At 50.1% G+C, this 22373-nt stretch overlaps 8 protein-coding genes across 9 annotated transcripts; 4 read left to right on the plus strand and 4 right to left on the minus strand.

The window, feature by feature from the left end:
• Positions 1 to 243: 243 nt before the first annotated feature.
• On the plus strand, positions 244 to 2933 carry PV10_08577 (uncharacterized protein). Its single transcript, XM_016373615.1, has one exon. It carries the CDS (start codon positions 473 to 475, stop codon positions 1547 to 1549), a length of 1077 nt encoding a protein of 358 aa, XP_016220526.1. The 5' UTR covers positions 244 to 472; the 3' UTR covers positions 1550 to 2933.
• On the minus strand, positions 1527 to 3248 carry PV10_08578 (uncharacterized protein). Its single transcript, XM_016373616.1, has 4 exons — positions 2993 to 3248; positions 2606 to 2894; positions 1822 to 2431; positions 1527 to 1728 (listed from the first exon to the last, which is right to left on the minus strand). Exons 2-4 carry the CDS (start codon positions 2816 to 2818, stop codon positions 1586 to 1588), a joined length of 966 nt encoding a protein of 321 aa, XP_016220527.1. The 5' UTR covers positions 2819 to 2894; positions 2993 to 3248; the 3' UTR covers positions 1527 to 1585.
• Positions 3249 to 4400: 1152 nt separating this feature from the next.
• PV10_08579 (uncharacterized protein) lies at positions 4401 to 6328 on the plus strand. Its single transcript, XM_016373617.1, has 4 exons — positions 4401 to 4838; positions 4927 to 5380; positions 5433 to 5762; positions 5843 to 6328. Exons 1-4 carry the CDS (start codon positions 4587 to 4589, stop codon positions 6061 to 6063), a joined length of 1257 nt encoding a protein of 418 aa, XP_016220528.1. The 5' UTR covers positions 4401 to 4586; the 3' UTR covers positions 6064 to 6328.
• Positions 6329 to 6497: 169 nt separating this feature from the next.
• On the plus strand, positions 6498 to 7918 carry PV10_08580 (uncharacterized protein). Its single transcript, XM_016373618.1, has 2 exons — positions 6498 to 6657; positions 6806 to 7918. The coding sequence occupies exons 1-2, from the start codon at positions 6644 to 6646 to the stop codon at positions 7353 to 7355; spliced, it is 564 nt and encodes a 187-aa protein (XP_016220529.1). The 5' UTR covers positions 6498 to 6643; the 3' UTR covers positions 7356 to 7918.
• PV10_08581 lies at positions 7382 to 13465 on the minus strand. 2 transcript variants are annotated; one of them, XM_016373619.1, is made up of 3 exons: positions 10352 to 13465; positions 9439 to 10296; positions 7382 to 9392 (listed from the first exon to the last, which is right to left on the minus strand). In XM_016373619.1, the coding sequence occupies exons 1-3, from the start codon at positions 12451 to 12453 to the stop codon at positions 8846 to 8848; spliced, it is 3507 nt and encodes a 1168-aa protein (XP_016220530.1). In that variant the 5' UTR covers positions 12454 to 13465; the 3' UTR covers positions 7382 to 8845. The 2 variants fall into 2 exon arrangements, with proteins under 2 accessions (XP_016220530.1, XP_016220531.1); XM_016373620.1 differs by having other exon boundaries at positions 7382 to 10296.
• A 1280-nt stretch (positions 13466 to 14745) lies between these two features.
• On the plus strand, positions 14746 to 19004 carry PV10_08582 (uncharacterized protein). The gene has a single exon (XM_016373621.1). It carries the CDS (start codon positions 15088 to 15090, stop codon positions 17338 to 17340), a length of 2253 nt encoding a protein of 750 aa, XP_016220532.1. The 5' UTR covers positions 14746 to 15087; the 3' UTR covers positions 17341 to 19004.
• Positions 15663 to 19216, minus strand: PV10_08583 (uncharacterized protein). Its single transcript, XM_016373622.1, has one exon. It carries the CDS (start codon positions 18687 to 18689, stop codon positions 17604 to 17606), a length of 1086 nt encoding a protein of 361 aa, XP_016220533.1. The 5' UTR covers positions 18690 to 19216; the 3' UTR covers positions 15663 to 17603.
• Positions 19217 to 20817: 1601 nt separating this feature from the next.
• On the minus strand, positions 20818 to 22151 carry PV10_08584 (uncharacterized protein; the record flags this gene model as incomplete). Its single annotated transcript, XM_016373623.1, has 1 exon — positions 20818 to 22151. Exon 1 carries the CDS (start codon positions 22078 to 22080, stop codon positions 20818 to 20820), a length of 1263 nt encoding a protein of 420 aa, XP_016220534.1. The 5' UTR covers positions 22081 to 22151.
• Positions 22152 to 22373: the final 222 nt, after the last annotated feature.

Raw genomic sequence — 22373 nt, forward strand, 5'->3', positions numbered from 1 at the left:
CAAGTCGATATGGGTCACGTGGATAATGATATCACGTGGTGCACGTGTTCGTGAAAGACACGTGACATGGCAGAACACAGGCACGACAGGATATCACAAGAAGAGCTTGATTGAGCTGTGATACTCATGCTTTGAGCCAGACTCATAATCTGTCCACTTGATCTTGAAATGTACCTGATTTTCATGCTTGAAATTGACCTCGAGCATCGCTTTTTCAAGCGGCCTGCTGGACTTCGACTAGGCAATAATAGACTAGCCGAGCGTATCAGACCAGTCACATAAGGTGATCTGTTTCTTTCCATCTAAACTTGTTGAATCCACTCCAGACACAATAATGTTGATGCCATCCCACAAGAGCACAAGAGCACAGGGAGTACCAAATTCATTTGCCTTCCAGGCGCGATGACAAATCTTACAGCTTTCCCCTCCGACTGACACGAAATTTTCCACGTTGCCTGCTGTTGCTTTAGCCATGACCACCTCCTCTTCTGCATCCAGTAACAAGCGGCCATTGGCTGTCGAAAACGATGACAATGTCTACATATCGACGCCGATTCATGACCGTTCGTCAACATTTATCGCACATTTCCACCCAGGAGACCCGAGTGTAACGCCCTCATCAACCTCTTCCGACAAGCCCCGTCTTGTATCATTGACTCAAAGCATCAAGGCCGTCCAATCACATCCCGATTTTGCCTCGGCAGATCACAAGATGGTCGCGTGGCGAAGAAGATCTAATCAACGTACTCTCAACGACAAGGCCACATACACAACTGGCTCGGATGACGATGGAGAGAAGTATGCTGGCAAACGCCTGGAACGAGTTCTTGTCGATCTTGACGTTCAAGGCACCGTAGTGGTTGCCAGATGGTATGGTGGCGTTTTACTTGGCCCTGTGCGATTTACGCACATTGAGATGGTTGCGAGAGAAGCTATCAAAATGTGGCAACGTGCAAGTCATGGCATCGGAGGAAATGACGCGGACTCTGTCAAACGACCCAGAGTTACTGGCGACAATGCCAGTGGAACTACCAATGGTGGTGACAACAACGTGGCCGATGACGCGCAAAGAGCTAGATTGGCACGTCAACTCGTCGAGCGTGACAAGAGTATCCTGATCCTCCGGGATCTATTGTCCGAGAAAACCAAACTGGTAGCTGATATGGCAGCAGCCTCCGGCGGCTCGGATTCTCAGTCATCGCAACAACACAGCACTCCGCCGACAGCGACTCCAGCGTCATCCTCAGGTGCAGTGTCAACAGCGCCCACCATAAAACCAATTGATTATACCGAGATGCCACTCCAACGACTTCGACAACTCGATAAAGCTCGAGATGCTACGATCGCTTTCATTCTGAAGCAGATTGACAAGGCCGAGGAGAGTATCAAGGCTGTGACTTCACCAGTAATCGCTAGTGCGAAGGATAAAACGGCGACAGCAACAGCTACAAACACCGAGCTGTCAGCTCAACCAGCCACAGGAGACAGCCTCGAAGCCAAGGACCCTGATACGCTTGAAAGCAGTACTACGAAGAAAGATGGGATTTGACTGTGACCTGCATGTCTATGATCAATCTTTACATCACTATGCAGACACGGCGACATCATCCTGACCACTTGCCACAAAACCTGCACTTGCACGGCTACTTGCCGGTGTCAAAGCGTTCTTCTCTGCCTCTTCCTCCTTGAACTTCTCCACCACCATTTTCCGAGTCAACTGCTGGTAGTCTGGGAAGACTGTCAGTCCAGATCGCATAGCAGTATTCCATAGTCGAACGTCTCTGGGGATTTTCAGGTTCTTCTGGAGAGGACAGTACTTACGAAGAACACCACTCTCCTTGACCTGGTTCAACACACCCTGGGAATAAACCCCCCTCCACAGATTCTCCTGAGCAACTTCACACAACTCGAAATCCTCCAGAGCGACTTTCCGGACGAATTTATAATAATCTTCGAACCCCTCTGTTCCACCTTTACCGTCATCAAAGTAATAGTCAAATTCCATCCTACTCTCACCGACCTTGTCACCAGGACAGACCCGGAAACTACTCATCCCCCCACCGTACAGGTTGAGAGTGCAAACAGGGAAGAAATACAAGAACAAACCATCATTGGGATTCGCCGGATCGGCAATATGTCGACTATATGAGCCATGGTTGTGTACCTCATAGAAGGTCGGAGGATACTTGACGCTGAAGGACCGATGGGTATATTGACAGTGCAGACATTCCTGATACCCATCGACCATGGTTTTCCAATTGAAGTTGCCGGGATATTTGATGGTGCGTCGGTGTGGTAGTCGACGGAAGTCATACTTCGACACCAGTTGGAGGAGTGATGGTGGGAACCACTCTTCAAACGGTGGTGCGGACTCTGAGATGGTGGTGAAGAGGAGGCCTGTTGGCGTCAAGTAGTGTGCTAGTGGTTGGTTCTACTCTGGAGGTCAGTATCAAGCACGAATGAGAGCAGTCAAACATCGAGACAAGACAGCACAGCACAGCACAACACAACTTCACCATCACCATCACCACCCTGACAACTCAAACTCCTGAACTTCGCACCACCTTCTCCTTCTCCCCTCACCGGATGCAATGGGTTTACATACATCTGATTTCCTGACGACACTGAAATTCTCATTCCCATCATGTTCAACCACAACAGTAACACCCGCGAATTCATACTCGATAATACGATCAATCGCAAATTTGGGTACAGCGCCAACGAGATACCATGCTTTGAAGAAGACGGCTCTTCGCTCCAATTGGTACAGATTCTGCGAACAGTACCATGACGCCGGGAGCGTTTTGGTGGCGTCCATTATCAGTTTTAGATTCGATGTATGTAATCGATCTATTGAATACCCAGCGGGCCTTTGGAACGATAAATCCGTCTGTCTGATCGACGGCAAAAGAGCAATCAGGGATTTGACCGAGTATTTACGTGGGGGGGGAAGGGGAAGGGGAATATCGAGGGAATGGGGATTAGAACTAACTAGGATTGAGAAGCAGGGATGGATAGTGTGGAATGGATCCGTTACGATCTACTCGAAAACGGTCGTGAACTTATGCCGGTTCAATCTGTCTTCATCGTCTCGTCAGAACAAGGTACATTGGGTAGTCGGCGCGTATCGTATGGCGAGGACCCGTGGCCAGTGGGCTAATGTCAATCACGAGGTCGAATCAGAATCAGAATCAAGGCAGATGGAATCTGATAACGGCCGAGAATCGGGATGTTGGGTTTCAAGGGATTCTACCTTCCAGCGTATAAAGTACTTGATTGACCTGGTTGATCTGGGTGATCCTAATATGGTATTCCAATGCTCAAAAGATAGATCGTAGTGTCTGTCTTTTGTTTGAAATTGGAAGCTAAATCCAGCCACTTATTAGCACGATACAACTCAGAGCAGAGCAGAGCAGACCAGACCATAGCAGAGCAAAGCGACATTGTCATTTGACGATTGATGGATAACAAGGTATCCTCAAATAGTGGGGGTGGCACCAGCACCAGCACAAAACAGGAGTGGTTTTTTCATGTGCTTGACATTTTATACTGTTGCTACCTACCTAGTACTCAGCTACTCCCGTTTCCAGTTTACGATAATGTTCATCATGACATGACCTGACCTGACCTAACACGCAGGATAAAGTTTCAAAGAAGTGGAAATTCAGCAGGGTGTAAATCGTAAATCATCAATAGGTCAACCAACCGACCAACCAACCAAACGTTCCGTTGTTCATCAATCACACTCGTTGATATCCGAAAGCTAAAAGGTGGGGTGGGGGAGGGAGGGATGATGTTACACAGTGTGTGTGTGCGTGAGCTGCAGCGCCATCGCCATCACACTTCACATTGGACTGCTGTCTCTGGATCGCATGCCTTCTTTGGGAATTCCCAAATGAGAAGCGAGTCTAAGGACATGGCATGGATTGATTGATTCATTCAGTTAGATAGGCTAGGCGGCTGGTCTACGGGGATGCTGCCCGAGGATCCTGATTTCATATGCCTACGGAGTAATTGATATGCAGGGTATGGATCGATGATTTAATGATTCGATCACAATCGTGATTGAGGAATGAGTCGTTTTCTTCTTCTTGCCTTTCTGTATCTTCAAAGGTGATTTCCGCCGTGATAGACTCGGACGGACATGTGCTGACACGAGGATGTTGTCAAGAGGGTGATTTTACGTAGTTGTAATACCTGAACTAGTTGTAGTAGGGATAATGATGAATGTTGGCGGTGCTTGCAGTTTGGTTCATTTCCATGATCCTGATCCTTGTTACTTACTCATGTCTTCGTTGTCATGATCTCTCATTCTGGGTCGTTCCCCAAATAGTGCCCGAATTGAGTTGTGAGTGATATGGAATGGAAATACCCGTCCTTGACTTTCTGCCACTTCCACCTCCTCCTTTCCACTCTCTCTCGCTCACTAGTTCACGATAAGCCAGCTAGCCATCGCGGCGTCTGGTTCTGGTTGCCGTCTTTTCGCATACATATCTGGACATAACTTCCTTCCATCAGTTTGTTCACTCCTTCCATATTGCATCGTGTCTACGCACAAGGCAGGGTCATTTGACTTGGGCGTCAGGATGACATTCGTGGTGGTGTCTTCTCTCACCAACGCCCCTCTCCCAGCATACTTGTTTGTCTTGTCATGTCTGGGCTACCTGTTAGGCGGACACATCGTCAGACTAGTTCAAGCTGTGGTTTCAACTCTCCCGATCAAGTCCACATTAGTGGGATCGACTCTTGATCTGGCCGAAAAAGGGAGTTTGAAAGGAGACGACGTTCTGTCCGATGAAGAAGCGTTTCTTCTTGAAAAGAGGGCTTTTTTCACCAAGGTACGTAACGGTGAGGATGGGGGCTAGTGAGAGGGGGGAATGTGATTGTGAAAAGTGGTTGAGATTTTGGACTGACATGGTAGTCAAGACATGGCTGTTCGTTTGCCATCGAAGTAGATTCGACAAACCAGGGGATTATCTCACTTTCGACATCGCAGGAGTTTCCTTCTTTGCTGTCCTAGGGAAAGACGGCGTCTTACGCGCATTCCACAACGTATGTCGACATCGCGCATACACTGTGGTTCGGAAATCGTGTGGAAGTTCAACTCGATTTTCGTGTAAATACCATGGTTGGCAATATGACGATACCGGTAGGTTGGTCAAGGCACCCAAGTTTGATGAATCTCCTGGATTCAATCCTCAAGCAAATGGTCTGTTTGAAATCAAGTTGATCTTGACGAGAGATGGACTCATCTTTGTCAATTTTGATGCCAATACCATGAAACTTCCATTCAACAATGTCAAGTCGCATGTGGATTTCGGGAGCTGTTCTTGGGTGCATGGGATGAGTGTGGATTGCAAAGCGAATTGGAAAACCATTGGTGAGAAGATGCGGAGGGCACGTCTAGAAGCGGACTTTGTTGACTTGATTAGCAAATGGATTCTCAGACCAGGTTCACCGGTCTCACACTCGATTCAGCTGGCTTTCTCGTCTTCAAAAGATGCCGAAACAGACTCGACTTCTCGGCCCGTTGAGCATTGTTAAGGAAGTGAACTCAGACCTGTGGTATACCATGATCATTGTACCGATCTCGACAGCAGAGGTATCAATCAGATGCGATCTTTACAGTCGACAAGAAAGCAAGACGTCCAGTGGAACCGCAGAGAAATGGGAATGGATGGTCAAGCAGGAGATCATGGCTCTGACTCCAAGTAACGGCCAAGAAGATTCGCCACGACAGTCTTTTGCGTATGAATGCGGAGGTAAGTCAAGGCAAAGTTCACGACCTACCTTGAGAGACGTTGGTGAGTCTAAGGGCTGAGCATGATCTGACCCATTTCAGGACGAACCATCGACCTATTAGCCATCTTGACACAACATCAACGAAGTGAAAAGCTAGCCAAACGTAAATTGCAACCAACAATCAGAGTCACGGGCGAATCCGATATAGACAGGGAGGCGGAAGCAATATGTGATGCACTTGACCGTGTCGAAGAGGCTCCAGCCATTGACGGGAGTTTGAAGTTGCCCAAAATGGGCAAAATGGGTCTCATTGACTGGTAAGGGGTTGCAAGGTTTGGGTTGACACATTGGCTGGGATGAATGAGAGTTGAATGGGCCCTTGAACCATGCTTCTGTTCTGATTGTGCGTTTTCTAGGGCATATGGCGAGGGAAATACTATCAGGAGTGCTGTAGATAGACCGTGTTTGGGAATGAAATTGATGTTGAGATGGAGGTTGAGAAGATGGATCAAGATGGATGTAAGAAGATCGATCCCCTAAAGACACGTGATGAGCAACTGCAAGTTTTATAGGATGTTTAGCCCCAGGCGCACCTCGGCGCCCTTTTACCCCTCACCATCGACTTTTGACCCCTGGAAGTCTAGCCTAACGGCCTGGATTTGCGGCCAGGAATTATGCGTACCAGGTAGTAGATAGTTACCCCGCTGACTCCGTTGTCGGTGTGTTCTACACTACTGTACAGTACAGTACATGTACCCTCCAACGCAATATCAAATCTGCAACGACGTCAATGCTACCAACTACCACCACCACCACAATTTCTTGTCACCGCATACTCACTCCCTTACCACCCTCCTCACCAAACACCCCTGACCCTTGAGTGGTCAATATCTCCATAGTCATGTTCAAGAAGGAGTAAGTCAGCAACCCATTAATCCCTATCCTATCCACCTCCAGTCCATCCCATTCCCTCTCTCCGATTCCGTCTCTCTCCCCTCCACCATCACCACCATTTCGCCATTCTTTTCAACTAACCAACTTCTCTCTCCTTTCCCCACCACAGCCTCCCACCCGGCGCGAAATCAAAAGTCAAATCCTCCGTGCAACGCGCCATCCGGAGTAAAATCCTCGAGCAATACCCCGACCTCACCCCCCACATCGACGACCTGATCCCCAAAAAATCCCAACTCGACCATGTCAAACTCCCCGACCGGGTCTCCCTGTACTCGCTCGACAATTCCCCGCTCTTCTACCAACACATGGACGACCCTATCATCCCACACCTGAAAGTCGTGCATCAATATCCCCATGCGTTTAAAACAATCAAGATCGATAGAGGAGCAATCCGATTTGTTTTATCCGGTGCGGCGCTCATGGTGCCGGGGTTGACGAGTAAAGGAGGTTGGTTACCCGGGGATGGGGATGAGGATGAGGATGGGGAGGGTTACAAGAAGGGTGAGGTGGTGGCGATTGCGGCGGAAGGAAAAAATGAAATTTGTATGATTGGGGAACTGGATATGGGGACAAAGGAGATGAAGGAGAAGAAAAAGGGCGTCGCGATTAGTGCCGGTCATTATTTGGGAGATGGGTTGTGGAAGTTGGATCTTAATTGATCGATCGATCGATCGATCGGATCATACTGGACTCTACTCGATGACTGTGTGTGTGTGCGTCTCCGGAGGCTGACAGAACTTCAAGGAAGGATGGATGGACATCGCAGCAATGATGATGTTCTGGACTAGAGCCTGTCTGTGTCTACAAGGATGTGTTGCAGGAGGAGTAACACCGATCGAAATCGAGGCTTCCGTCGTGGTTACTTGGCCTTTGGCCCTTGGCATTTGAACCGCAACCGCAACTGCCTTGTTTGTCGGACTCTGGCTGATCCAGGGCAAAGGCAGGAAGGAGCAAGAGCAATCTGATATGTGTCCTGGCTGCGACACTCATCCTCTCCATCCTCTCTATCAATTTCTCACACAGAGCTCAACCGTTCATGCCTACCTGCCTGCTCCTCTCCCAACGCACTCCATGGCCTATATGTGGCCGTGAACAACACACGTCAATATCGTCAGTTGACGGCTTCAAGCCCTGCTATCTAGGGCCACAGCTATGTATGCCCTTTACTCTAGTTCAGACTAGAATCACAATCAAAAACTCCATCAAAAACTCTCCCCAACAAGCTTTTTTTTAATCTCATGATACTGTGTACAAACTTTTGTCTTTGACGCTCTTTCATGCTGTCAGTCGGCGTACAATTAAAGAAACAAACGGATGAGGATGAGGAAGAGGAAGAGTGGCATCTCGGCCACATTTGCCCACACATGTGATTTCCTGCGCTCCATGCTTTCCATGCAATATGGCTGGCCATTTGAACACATCCATGGTACCTCTGACCATGAAACAAATAGAAGAAGAAAAAAGCACCGTCGTTGACTGGCATGGCATGACATTGCCCTGACCTGACCTTTGGCATGTCCTGCTCAGATCACAATCGAGGCTCCTCCAGGGTATCGAGCAAGCTAGAATAATCCAGTGCCACCACTCACATCTGCCCATCGACATTGTTCATGGGCAGCCCCAGTGTCCTTCAACTCGTCCGTCCCTCCCCTTCCTCCCATGTTGGTCTATGCAAGAACGCAGCAAAAATAAAAAGAGGGATACTCGTCCCGTTCCACAGAGATGAGAGTCAACAAGTCATCCTGGGTATGTTGTAAATCAATCATGACTGGTCGTATGTCTGCCACAACAAAGCCTTTGAATCTTGCAAAGGCCTGCCGCTTGAATCAGACCACCAATAGCGCCAGCCCATGCAGCACAAAACAAAGAAAAGGTATCAGTTGAGGATGGCCGCCGTGGCCCAACAACCAGGTCGGCAAAACATACATCTCAGCAGCACACAACACCGACAAATTGCACATCTGTCTTGGTCAGATGGCAATCATGACTCCAAGATGCTGTCGCTCGATTCGGCGACCATATCGGCCTTGAGCGACACCTCGCCCTAGCGTCCACCAGTACATAGATGTGTCCGAAATCGCAAATCTTGCATCATGACATGGTTTCGGCACATCGCAATGCTAAAAGACCTGCTACTGTTGTCGGACCTTCAGCCACTCTTGTCAAGCTCCGCTTTTTCTTCCGCGGTGAAGTGATCACCCAGTCGCTTGATCGTCTTCATGTTTGTAGCTCCGTTTCGCCATGCTGCTCGCAGAGTCTGGAACAACACACGATCATTGACCTGGTAAGATCTTGCAATGGACACCATGTCAGACGCAATGCGTTCGCTGATGGCCACTTCTCCATTCAACACCTTGGTGTAGTAGCGAATCAAGTGAAGGATGCCATTGACGTGATTGGCGTCCGCTTCACCCAATGCAGCAGTCTTGAACTCCTCGTACATTCCAAGATTGAATCTGGCACTGAGGAAATCAACCCAGAAGGAGTAAAGGGGCTCCAGCGCTCCCTCCACCCCGTGTTGCTTTTGCTCAAATGCAGCGTCACGCACTGACAGATAGTCTTGGTCGTATTCACCCGGGCGGGGAGGAGGAAGCTGTGTCTCATGGCCGTCCCTCGTGTAATACATAACTGAGCTTTCTTCTCCAAACGAAATTCCTTTCATGCTCGCAAATGATGTGGTGCGAAATTGCTCCAGTCTGCCATGATTAGCTCACTGACTTCAAACAAGAAGTGCCGGCTTACTGTTCCAGGCTCCCTGCACCACCCCGTAAGCTGGGTGCACCTTGCTGTGTGCTTGGATCAGATGCTTCTTGGGCCACGCCGTTGGAGTCTTGCGCTGCCACCTGCACTTGAGAGGAGCGAGCCACTGTCTCAGCTTTCGTGCTTGCTGTACGTTGTTGCATACGAATATTGATGTTGGGAATGCTTTCGTCTGGGAAAACATTCGCTTCGATATCTGAGCGAGACGACTGACGACGATGTCCGTTGATGTGAGCAACTTGTGACGGTGAGCCTTGAAGTGGTGGAGACCTAAGCGTGGCAGGGATGTGAGGAGGAACAGTCTGGGTTGATGGGTGGCGCATGTCAGCAGCCAGAGAATCCTCAATGGGTGGGATGAAAGTGCCGTTAGTCGAGTGAAGATCGATGGGAAGTCCTGGAGTGAACGTAGGGGGCGACCCATGGCTGAAAACACCATTGGGCACACCACCTCCAATAGGAGGCGGACTCTGTGCTTGTTCAGCATCTAAGCCACCCTCAAACGAGTTGTGTGCGCCTGGGTAAATTTGCATGTACTGCTGTGGTGCGTGGACAGGCCCATCGTGCCGAGCAGACTCGAATCTCTCCTCTGGGGGAAGCACAAAATCTCTCCAGTTATCCCGGCTACGGAGACGGTCATCGCCATCAATACCAGGAAGAAAATCGACGCTTCTGACGGTCTGACAGATAAAACGTAGGGTTTCGATTGCCATGTTCTCCTCAGTCAGAGTCTTGATTCTCTTGAAGTTGGTGATGACGCTCAGAGGGACCCAGCCTTGACCATCCATGTGCTTGCGTAGGAAAACGTCCTTACAAAGGTTGTCGATCGAGAAGTAGTATTCACTGCAAAAATTGTTAGTCAGAATAGTGACAGCCCAGACAAGAAACCAGCACTTACATCTGAGTCACGACCATTGACATCAACGCTAACTGATTCAACGGCTCGTTGTAGGGCATTGCGCTCATAATGCCTGGTTGCAGGGGCATCTGTGGGTATCCGTAACCATCAGTCTGCAGCGGTGGCAGACCATGCGCAACGTTGTGACCAGTCTGATAGTATTGGGGATACACCATTTGCACCGGAATAGACTGCGATCGTGGATTCTGACGGGGATTTGTGGCCGTCTGGGTTGGAACAAAGGGCTGCGAGGATTGTCTCGATCGCGTCCCAGACTGAGAGGTTGACCTAGCTGGCTCAAACCCATTCTGAGGCAGTGGTGAAGTGTGTGAACCATATGTAGAACCGAAGCTATGGCCGCCCCGTGCTCCACGGAATGGTCCATTACGGCCCCCACGCTCAGTACGGGTGTCGCGACGGCTGCCTTGATCATTAGAGTTCTCTCGATCTCTCCAAGACTCGACCTTTTCACGTGCATTTTCCGGCTTGTCTCGTGACCATTCACGATTTCTTACAGCCGTACGATCTCTCGCAAAGTCTCCGTTGCCACGGGGTGGGCCAGACGTTGCTCCAACGCCTTTGAACCTATCACCAGAACTGGACTGCCTCGTGCCCTGCTCAGAGACATGGGAATAGCCCATGGCTTGATCGTTCAAGTTAGTGTTACCATCTGAAGCTCGGTGGCCGGCATGACCAGTGTGTCCAGAGGATGATCTGGAGCTCATTGTTGTCTTTGCAGATTGATCGCGGATATGCGAAGAGTTGGATGTCGTAGCGTTCTCGCTGGGAATAAATTCCTTGTCCATAGCCAAAGATCGCTGTCCGATAGTGGCTAGGCTCTCGTCGCCGTTTGGTTGGCGATTTGCCGTTGAACTAGTGGGAACGGACGCACCGCGTGCACCACTCTGACCTTCGGACCTACGTCCACGGTCTTGCTCACCAGAAGGTCTAGGAATTGGAGGGGGTCCCATCAAACCACTGGTTTCTTGCTTTTCTGTAACATTGCCTGTAGCTCCTCGTGCACCAGCGTCTCGAGCACCCCTGGCAGAGCCCCGGCCACCTCGACGGGCAGCCGCTGGGGGGAGTTGAGTTTCAAATTTTGCGGATGGTACAAATGGCACGGAGACCCAGCTCTTGCCGTGAGACTTTTGCACGTTGAATTTGGGATCCGGTTTATCCACTTTCTCATAGCTTGATGACTTGCGTCGTTCGTCGGGCATCGAACTTTCGGGAGTTGGCCATGACTGAGAGTCGCCGACGGTAGGAGGTGCTTCGGACTCGGTTTGAGTCTCACCCTGTCTGGAAATGGATCGAGGAGAGCGAGTGGATGTATTGTCCTTGCGGACGCCGGGACGGCCAACCTCGCCGTTTCGACCCTCTCGATCAATGGTAGGCTGATCCTTGGTTGATGGCCTACGCTTGTTCTCTTCTGGTTTCGGCTTTTGCTGTGAGCTCGGAAGTGTCGCAGGAGTAGCGGTGACTTCTTTCTTCTTTGCCGCCTGTGCCTCTTGTCTCTGTTTCCAGATGTTGACAGTTGGAATGGGAGCAGCCTTGAGCTCCTTTTCCGGCGCTATCGAAGGATTAGATACCTTTTCCCAATCATCATCTGTGTCTTTTGTCTTTTTGTCGCTAGTGCTCTGAGAGCTATCATCGCGTGTTGCAACGGTGGGAGAGCGATCAGAAGAGTCAGCTCGACCATTGGTCAGGGCAGGCCTCGTATTGCTCTGCACATCTTGGGCTGACGCAGCGTTAGGCGATACACCATTAACCTTGGCCAGTGTGTCATTCTGTGGAGTTTGTTGCGACTCTTGTTGCGAGTTTTCAGTGGTTTTCTGTCCGACCTCGCTGGATGCCAGGATGTCTGGTGTGGAGCTCGCAGTGGCTGAATCGACTGTAGTTGACTTGCCGTCGCCTCCCAAAGCCGGCTGAGAAGATTTGGGAGTAGGGACTGAAGCTACAGCTTGGGTTGGTTTGTCTTTACCAGCCTTGTCCGAAGTTGGGACCTCATTTCTCGAGGCGGCCTGGGAGGATGCTGGAGCTAGACCTTTTGCAGCCTGTGCGTATGAGAAAACCGGCACAGCGGTTGAAGTTGAAGCAGACATGACCGTATCGAGATCGAAGGACCAAAACCTCAAGGGAGGATTTTCTGCTCGAACTAGTTACCCCTCACCAGCACTGTGCTGGCTGTAGTGTTGAGTGACCAATGCAAGGTCGCAAGTGCGCGAACCCAGCACGAAGCTGATTTGACTTTGGTCCTCTGGCTCTGAACTTTGCGTAACAGAGCACCCCAGATGATGTTGAGGTCAAGGCACAACCCGAGATACGTATGATCCGTGCAACCAAGTGGCTAACAAAGTCTGTGGTTGGGATGTCTTGACTAGTCGACGGTGTAATTGTCGTCGAGGCTCGATGAGGCAAGGTTGAATTGATGTGATGATGACTTGGGCAGATCTGAGCAGACGAAGGTCTAGAGGTGGGTTCGACCGCAGGACAGGGAGACTAGTCTGAGAGAGATCTCAGTCAGGCTTCGAGCCTCATTGGCGGCGGGGAGGAAACGGTGCACAAAGCGGCGTCTGAGACACCGAGGGTCAGTGGTGGGAGGAGGAGGATGACGAGGAGGAGGAGCCGGGACTCGAGCAGGAAGGTCGATAGAGGAAGAAGGAAGGTCACTCGTAGGAGAGGTTCGTCAGCTGGTGGACAGACTGCGAGGGGGCTCTGGAGTGTGAGAGATGTGGTGATTATTTTTGAGTGGTAGAAATTTCATGCAGACGCCAGGGAAAAACCCTGACGGACTGGGGGGGAACGAGAGACTCGAGGATTAGAGATGAGGGACAGATGAGAATGAGAATGGGTAGAAATGAAGATATGGAGGGGACTGCGCGAGGACAAATGAGGACAAGGTGAGGTCGGGGAGGAGAAATAAAAGTGGTGGTGCGGTCGGTGGTCGGTGATCGGTTGGAGTGGATAGAAATGGAAGAGGAAGCAGTGGTTGTGGTTATGATTGTGAGTGGCAGTTGGAGTGTGAGTGAGGAGTGGTAGTACTAGTGACTGGGAAGAGTCAGTGTGAGTGCAGGCAGAGTCCGGAGTAGTGGGCGTCAGTCGTACTCGGACTGGCAGTGGTTATGCACTACAAGCACTGGCACACGGGGGTATGGTTGACTGGTAATGGCCGCCAGCAGTGTGCGTACCTAGGTAGTGTGCGTACTTAGTCTGCGTTGTGCCTAGTGTGTTTGTGTGCTTGTATGCTTGTGTGCGTCCTTGCAATGGTCAGAGGTGGAGACTCGACTCACTTCAAAAAGCTGCAGCCAGGGCAAAAGAGTGCCTGAGTGCCCGCGTCCCGTGTCACTTGACACGGTGCAAGTAGCTTTTAGGTTAGCTACTACGGTAATTATTAGGCGCCTGTGAGTTGCCTACTGCCCGAGACTGGCCGTGTGGAGGGGATTCAGATGCAGGCCAACTTTTTCTGCAGGCCTGTTTACGCAGAAGAATAGTGTAGCGTGGTAGGGATTGGAGATTTCTACCAGGGGGACTCGGGCCTGGATCAGGACTCATTCGATCGTTATTGGCAAGTCACCACGGCTCTTGGACCGAGGAGTCATCTTTACAGTCAGGCCGTCGACTCTTACCTTGGTTTATTATTGTTACTACAGCATTTTCTAGGCAGGCATGTCGTGCCATGACAGTCATTATTGTGTTCAAATTCAATAATAAAAATATCAAACTTGGTCATCATATTTCTCCAAAGTGGGCCTTGGGTTTTTTCTTCTTTGTGCAAAGCTAAACACCCCATTTTTCAAAGCCATGGAGTAATAGGGTCAAATCCAAGTTGCTCCGGGTTGAGCGTATTGGTAGATGACCTTGTGGAGTGGACTCGACGAGTGCTTGGGCGCGGCATTCCTTCCATGGCCCATGGAGATGTTGCAATCGTTCACAACTTGCCTTCCGAACGGCTATTCGGCTAGAGCCCAGGATTTGTATGGCAAACGACCTGGGCAACCGGTAATCGGTCAATAGGATCAACTCTGGAATGATAAATTGAAATAAAAGCGAGGATACAGGCTGCAGCCAGACACGCGATATCATGCGGCGTGCCTACCTGAACCATGAACATCGTTGATGGCTGAGTCAATCCAAGCATCACTTTCTATCTGCAAGCTATTATCATTATCATAAAACGACGATTGTATCATTTAATTGATTTGGTGAGGACATATTTTGGTCGATTCTGATGATTGGGGTGACGAACATGGAAATCTACCCTGTCGACCTCCCTGCACGTATGACGGCACCTCGGGCGCCTCGGCCTACCGTGCCTAGCTCCTAACTTTTATTTAGTACTTACTAAGTACTACTGAGTACTTTGGTGGGCGTGTGTGGCGTGGTAGGTGGCACGGTGGTGAGTTCGCACCTTCTACTACTCCGTAGGTACGTAGGTACGTAGCTCTGTGACTCTCCAACTGCGGAGCGTCCCTCCCGCCAAGCATCACCTCCAACCCCAACCCACCTCATCCAGACTCTAATGGACAGCCAACCATGTAGCATCTGAGGTTGAACATCATGTCCTTCGGGTAGCCTTACTATCCGACAACGCACTCGTGATGGTTCCAGATCTATCTCCGTCAACAACGTGCAAGTACAACTGTCTCGTGCACCAGAAGTCATGACAACGCGACTGGTCAACGCGCCTGTACTAGGCCTTCACCTTATCCTCCCTCTGGCATCCCCCATTGCTCACCATGTCGCTTAGGGCACCCTCTTCTAATCCATCTCTACTTGCTATCCTTCTAGTTGTACAGGCACGTACAGGATCTGCCGCTCAAATCGTCTTCCATTACCCTCCAGACCCTCTAGCAGCCGCCACTGCCAATCACTCCTCACACAACGCCCAAGAAGACAATGCCCAATCCTCCAGTAGCGACTCCGACTCTCAGTCAGAGTCCTCTGACGACGACTTTGAACTATTCAACAAACGAATAAACAGTGGGCTAAATCTGGCTCCCGAAGTACGTTCACTGCATTCAGACGAGGAGGAAGATCTGTACTCGTCAAAGAAGGACAAGAACAACACACAAGAGTGGAAACCCTCCTGGGAACCACTACTTGGTCTCGGGGAGGATGGCCTGGTAAGCCTCCTCGCCCCCGGTCGTGCCTGGCACAAGCGCAAGTTTGAGCTTGGAATCAACGACTTGACCTTTGTCGGACGGCCTGTCTTTGCCAGGGAAGATGGACATTGGAGAAAGTTGAAGCCCAGGAAGGATTTGGCCAGTGACGATGACAATGATCAAGATATGTCTGATACAAACCAAAATCACGGAGAAGGCACAGAGGACGAGGAAGACAGTGTTGGTGAGCAAGATCCCACCCAAGACAAATCCAACAAGAACAAGGACGCTGCCTTTCCAAAGAGCCAGTTGACCATGTTCCACCTGGTCTTTGTCATGGATCCTCCCGCTCTTCAACATCAAGCCCGTGTCAAGGAAATGTACGATCATGTCGCAAGGAAGTTTTCCAAAATCCTCAAATATGAACAGGCAAGGAACAACTACGTATGGGAGCAGGCCGAGTTATTGCAAACCATCAAGGCCCACCACCTGCACGACAAATCCTCCACGGCTGCACTGTACACCGAAATGGCCCGGCGATCTTCGCTAGCAGCAGCAATTGCCAAAACCTATGATAACATCTCCGCTTCCAAGATTGCTGCAGTGACTCTCGACTCCAAGGTTTCTGTGTCCTTGCAGATCCCTCCACTCACCTCAACTTCATACTTGCCGTCATTGAACGAGCCCCCTCTCGATCCTGGCCTATGGCTGACCACAGCTACTGACCCCGTCTCGACTGCGTCCGACATGGACACTGCATCAGTCACTGGAGCCTTGCAACTCTCCAAGAATTTCACTTTACTCCTCAGATCAAGCCCTCAGAGAATCCTCAAAGACATTCATGCTACTGGTGGCGCTCTGTCTGGACCTCTGACCACCTTTGTCACCAAAGCGGAGCCAACCAAATCCTTTTATAAGATGTCAGTCATTTCCAAGATTCCTTTGGCGGATATTCAACACCTCGCTCGACATCTGGTATACTGGCGACGGGCCATTGCTATACCTCCACTACATCAACGAGACACGTACATTGTCTCTCCAAACGCTGATATGTCCAAACTAATTTCGGCTTCTCGTGCATACGAAACCGCGTTTCCCATGATGCCCTCTTTACCCAAGATGCTACTTTCCTTGAGTGGCACTCCCATTCCCTATGGCAGTCTGATTCCGAGTAGCGATCACAAGGAGGAATATTACAAGGTTCTTGCCTGGTTGATGCGTGGTGGCTGGGTCACTCAGCTGCGCACGTTTGCCTTTGTGCGTGTTGACCCCAGCGTGAAGAAAGCAGTAAGGGAAAGAGATCGGGACGAATCAAAAGGAGTCAAGACTCCCAACGAACGAAAGTCGCCCTATTTCACAGGAGCTGAACGTGAGCTCTCGACGAGTTCTGGCAGCAGCAACGCCAACGTCGACAGTTTTGCAAATTCTGTATCCCCATTCAAACAGCGACCCAGCTTGGCTAGTCGACCTTCGAGTGACGGGCGGCAATCCATCTCGACAGACCACACTAGCATACGAGGACAGCTTCCAACCCACAACCCCAAAGCGGCGAGCTTGATCTTGCGCCCAACCAAAGCGTCCTTGGAAGAGTCCAAATGGTTGGAATATATTGGATCTAAAATGGAGACCCCCGCCAATGGGCAACACTCAGATCTGTCGTCAACTCCATCGTCTGAACATGCAACTGCACATGTTGAGCAGTACTGGCAACTCTTTCTCAGATACTTCAATGGGTCCGAGGCTCTCGAACGAATTCCAGTTCGAGAAGGGCTAAAGAGGAAGTTTGTGTGGAACATGCTGGAAAGAATGGGGCTGGGTTTTGATCAAGGAGTCGAGGATGACAAGGGACAAAACCATCGAACTTTGGTCGCGATTCGACATTGGTGATGATGCACAGAATAGCTGGGAGATGTTAGAAGTTGAGAAGAGAGTCGAATGACGGTGGAAATGACTCAAGAATGGACAAGTCATCAATTTCTATTGAAAACGCCAGGAATCCCTTGGTTTCAGTCAGGACTTCACATCGTCGGGTATCGCTTTCTCTTTCTCGCTGGAGATCAAGTCCTTCCACAAGATGGTGCAGATAAAACCATTCTAGATCGAAACGCCATTTCCTCCACAACGCTCAACACTTGCTCCATGATACCGTTCTATAACTTGGCCCATTTTTCTCTGTTCTGTTCCTTCAACACAGCGGCTTCATGACCGATTTGTCCCTTGTTCTGATCCTTTTCTGGAGCGGTAGGCCGGTCACTCTTCTTCGGGGCACTCTTATATCCGTCTCGAACGTTGTCTGTGTTGATGACGTTTCCATTCGCATCTCGTTGAATGCCGAGTTCCATCAGCTTGGCAAAGACCTTTGCAAAATGATCAAAGAACAGGTCTTTATCTTTTGCATACTTTTCCACCCAGACTCTCATCTTGGCGTCGTCCAAAAGTGCCATATCGGAAGGAAGCATCATCAACGTGGCCTCTTCAATCTCTTCTGCCGAAGGTTCCTTTCCATCATTCGCCTCCCTGACGTCCTGCAGAGTATCCTCGTCCACATAGACAAATTGTTCCACACCATTATCCAACGTTTTCTTCTTCCAGTCATTCGCAAGCAAGAGTCGGAAATACTGGTTACTGAACCTGGTAGGATTATTGACCCATTTTCCATCGAATCCAGAACGGTCGGCATGGCAGCGACCGAGGTTATGAGCGCCACTCAGGGCGACGATTTCTTGGTCGTTGAATCCCATGCGGTAGAAGATCCAACGCAGATGATCAGCGCCTTTACTTCCGTCAGGTAATCGACCTCGTGGTGGGATTCTCTTGTCTGATTCATCGGCGAAATCGGTTCTTCCACCCTTCCATTCAATATGTGGACCTCCCATGGCCTCAATGGCCACCACTGCGGCTAGTGTCCACAGGTCTGAATATGTTATCCAAGGGAATTGATGTTTAATGGGCTCGAGGAAAGCTCGCGCGTGTTGGAGACCAGCGTTGGCTGGGTCGCCACCTTCACTTTCCCAGCGCATTCCAGCCCCATTGCTGCCGCCGCTGTGAGTTGCTTTGTCAAAGGTGCCCGCCGAGTGCCAGGCTAGTCGCACTAGGACTGGACCGGCAGATCCGTCGTCATAACTTGGTTGGGAGAGGAGAGATGAGATGGCGGCTCGGACTTCGGATAGTTGAGAGGTTGATGGTGGATTTTCTGGTGAAGGAGTGTGAGATGGTGGAGGGGCGGGAGCAGACATTGTGGTGGTTGTAGTCGGCAGACTGTGAAGAGTGGCAAATGCGCACAACGGCAACTCGAATTGTATCAGTGGTTGATAGGTGAGTGAGTCGGTGAGTGAGTGAGGGATTTTATGTTCCAAGGTATGAACCTCGATGATGACTTGAATCTATACCTGTCTATGAGCAAGAATCAAAGGATATCAATGATAAAATGAGGATAAGAGATAGAAGAGAGAAGAGGAAGAAGCGAAAGAGAGAGGAAAGATTAGCAATAGAAGGACTCTCGAAGGCGAAAGAAGTGTCCATATGAACTAAGAACGAGTACTGTACAAACTACTACGGAGAGATCCCGAGACCGACCAGGCTCCAGTATCAGTGTCGGTGCCAGGACCCAGCCCAAGCATCTACTCGGTAGAATGCCCACCGCCATGATTGAAAGGGAAAGCCAGGACAGGAATGGGCGAGGCGAGGCAGAACATATCACATGCCCACGCAATCCAATCGGAGTCCAAAACAACGGGCCGACAAGCCAACGAACGATCCCAACGAGTCGACGACAACGATGACGATGACATGAAAATTGACATTAGCACAAACAATAGAACGGACAAAACAAACCTCGGCAACGAGAATCCTCGAGACTCCCAGAAGCAGCCGGGGGATTCTCTTCGTCTCCTTGTTTTTTTTAGCTATCTCTAATCTCGTATCAGTCAAACGAAAATACATGACAAGAGTGGATATTTTCTTAGTAGTCTGGTAGGTAGCCTGGTAGGTACGGGTATGATCTAGCAAAACTTAATTATCCGCACATGTGATGAAAATGGGCTTGTATCTATCATGTGGGTGGCGTGCGTGGATTGTGCTGTGTACGTGCGTTTGTGGTTGTGCGTCAGAGCCTCGTCACGTCTCGTCTCGTCTCGTCTCGCCAGGGCGGTGGGGTGGGTTCGGAGGCCAGAGGTTAGGTACCTACTTAGCATGAAATGGGTGGTTCCGAGTGATGATGACGAACTTGAGATTTAGTTATCTACCTATAGATTATTTGGCATTACTACTACATGCTAGGTAGGTATTCATCGATGTGAAGGACTTGCTTGCGGAGAAATGGAGATGGAGAGCGGAAATGAGGCAGATACAGTATGAGCAAACACAGCCTGACGACGGATAATTCGCCACAAGTCAATAAAATCCAAGGGTACCACGGGTACCTGAACATGATGATATCATCATTATAAGTCGCACATCTTGTAGTCTTTATGTAGTCAATGGATATCTCTACCTGTAGGTGTCTGTCTATCTCTATCTGTGGCAAGGCTGTAAATCCCAAATTCCATCCCTATGCAATTGACGTGCCCTTTTTTCAAGGGTCCCACGATTGATGATGTGAGATGATGTGACACTGGTCCCTAGGCACAGCAGCTAAGTACCCCTATGCTCATGCACTTTCATGCGTCCTGACAGAATGGGGCCCGGCCCGGATATCGGAGCGGGAATTTCTCGCGAGTTGTGACCAGGGGTCGGATGAGGGAAGGGGTTTATCCGTACGATAGCCATGCGTAGGGACCTTAGGATCCAGGGACGTCAGTGAGTGCGAATAAGTACCCTTCTTCTCTACCCATCCACTACAGCTTTCTCGGTCATTAGTAGCTTTGTTCAAGCAGTGCGCGAGATCGATGCTACATCCCTAACCCGTCGCCCTTGGCTGTCTGTTTCTGGTCGAGAATGTCACTATCCACTGGGGTTCCTAAAAGTCCCCTGTGTAATGTAATGGCAGCGCTTGCGGCATCCAAGGTGTAGACATCTTTCAGTGGGGAAAATGGCCGGAAAATGAGGCTAGGTGTAGATTGGCCGCTGGCATACCAAAGCGACCAGAGTGCACCACGAATGACTCTTTGAGACCTCTTCTACCCACCTGCTGCTGTTGACCGAGTCCCCTCCTCTCCAATTCGCTTATTTTGTGGAATGAGAACTCGCCGAGTTCAGTTATAGTTCATCTTTGACTGGTTACATTACCAGATGCAGAACATCAAAGCTTTGCTGGAAGACTGCACAAAGTATCATACCTAAGAACTATTCGCTCTAAATGCTAGCTAAGTTCTCAACAGCATCCTTCTTGTCAGGCGGCGGCCGAATGCGTTTTGCCAGAAAATGTCAAGGCGATTTGATCAATATGCCCTGCTTCCAGATATGTGAAATATTTTGGGCACTTGCCAAAACCGCCACATCCTCCAGCGGATTCTCAGTTACAGCAATGATATCAGCGTCATAGCCTTCCTTGATTTGTCCTGACAGGGGCGCTTGAGGCCCGATGGTAAGAGGTCCATTCGCGGTGGCTGCTTGAATGGCTTCTAGAGGGCTCAGACCAGCCTTGACCGCATATCCCAACTCCTGACCATTCTTTCCGAATGCAAGGAGACCTTTGTCATCATTGGTAAACAAGTCAGTACCCAATGCAATCGTGACGCCTTTCTTGATCGCCAGCGCGTACGCATTTGCATGCGCATCTGCAACCTGTAGCATTTTCTGGTACGAACCCGGAGTGAAAAACTGAGGCGCGGCCAATCCACCCTCGAGAATAGTGCGAGTTGCCACAAGTAACACGCCCTTCTCGATCATTATGTCGATGGCTTCTTCATCCAGATAGCTGCCATGCTCGATTGTAGCACACCCGGCCTCCAGAGCAGCCATGATCCCGGCTTTTCCATGACAGTGGGCTGCCACAACCCTGTCGGCCCGTCTGGCTTCTTCGACAATCGCCTTCAGCTCTTCCAGCGAATACTCCTGGTGGTGGGGGTTGTCGATGTCGCTGACCACGCCGCCACTGGCGCAGACTTTGATGACTCGAGCACCTCTTCGTAGTTGTAGACGGACCGCCTTTCTGCACTCATCCACCCCGTCCGCGATAGTAAAAGGCAGTCCGTGGGCACACAAATCTTTGAGCCCATCCAGATGCATGCTGTGAATATCTCCGTGGCCAGCGGTCATGCTGATCGCACTGTGAGAGCTGTAGATGTTCGGCCCAACCACCCGGCCCTCTTGGACGGCTTTGGTCAACTCACACCCATAACCACCAACCTCTCGTACCGAGGTGAACCCTGCCATCACTGTGGAATATAGGTCGCCAACACTTCTTGCTCCGGCCAATGACTGGGATGTTGTCGTGAAAGTGTGCATCATTGCCGATGTGGCTCCCAGAAAGTGAATGTGACAGTCCCACATCCCTGGCATCAATATTTTGTGCTTACTGCAGCTAACATTCGCATATTGTTCAGGGAGAGACTCTTGAGGGCCAGCATAGACGATTGTGTTGTTCTTCCAGATCACTGTTCCATCCGCAACCACGGGTCCTTTCCCAGGGATCATAATCTCGGCTTTCGCTCCTTGCAAGCATTGCTCATCTATTGACAATGCCATTGCTGCTAGCTAGTCCTGGGTGGTTGCATCCGAGGAATCAGCGATAAGACATTTCGAAGACGGTTCGAACAGCCTCTTTATATCGCGACTCCTTCAACAAGCCGTCACACCTGACTTTCTTCGAACTGAGTGGCTCCACGTCACATCGTTGCCATGACCGATAGTATTCATCATAGGGATGAAGCGGCAAGTGCATAATTCAGAGGAAGCTCGAAGCGAAGCCCGAGGTAGATGGCTCTCTCAATGAAAGAAACTCTATACTCCGCCAGGAAACATCATAATCAGCTGGGCAT

This window comes from Exophiala mesophila (genome assembly GCF_000836275.1).
Source record: "Exophiala mesophila strain CBS 40295 unplaced genomic scaffold supercont1.6, whole genome shotgun sequence".
Taxonomy (NCBI): domain Eukaryota; kingdom Fungi; phylum Ascomycota; class Eurotiomycetes; order Chaetothyriales; family Herpotrichiellaceae; genus Exophiala; species Exophiala mesophila.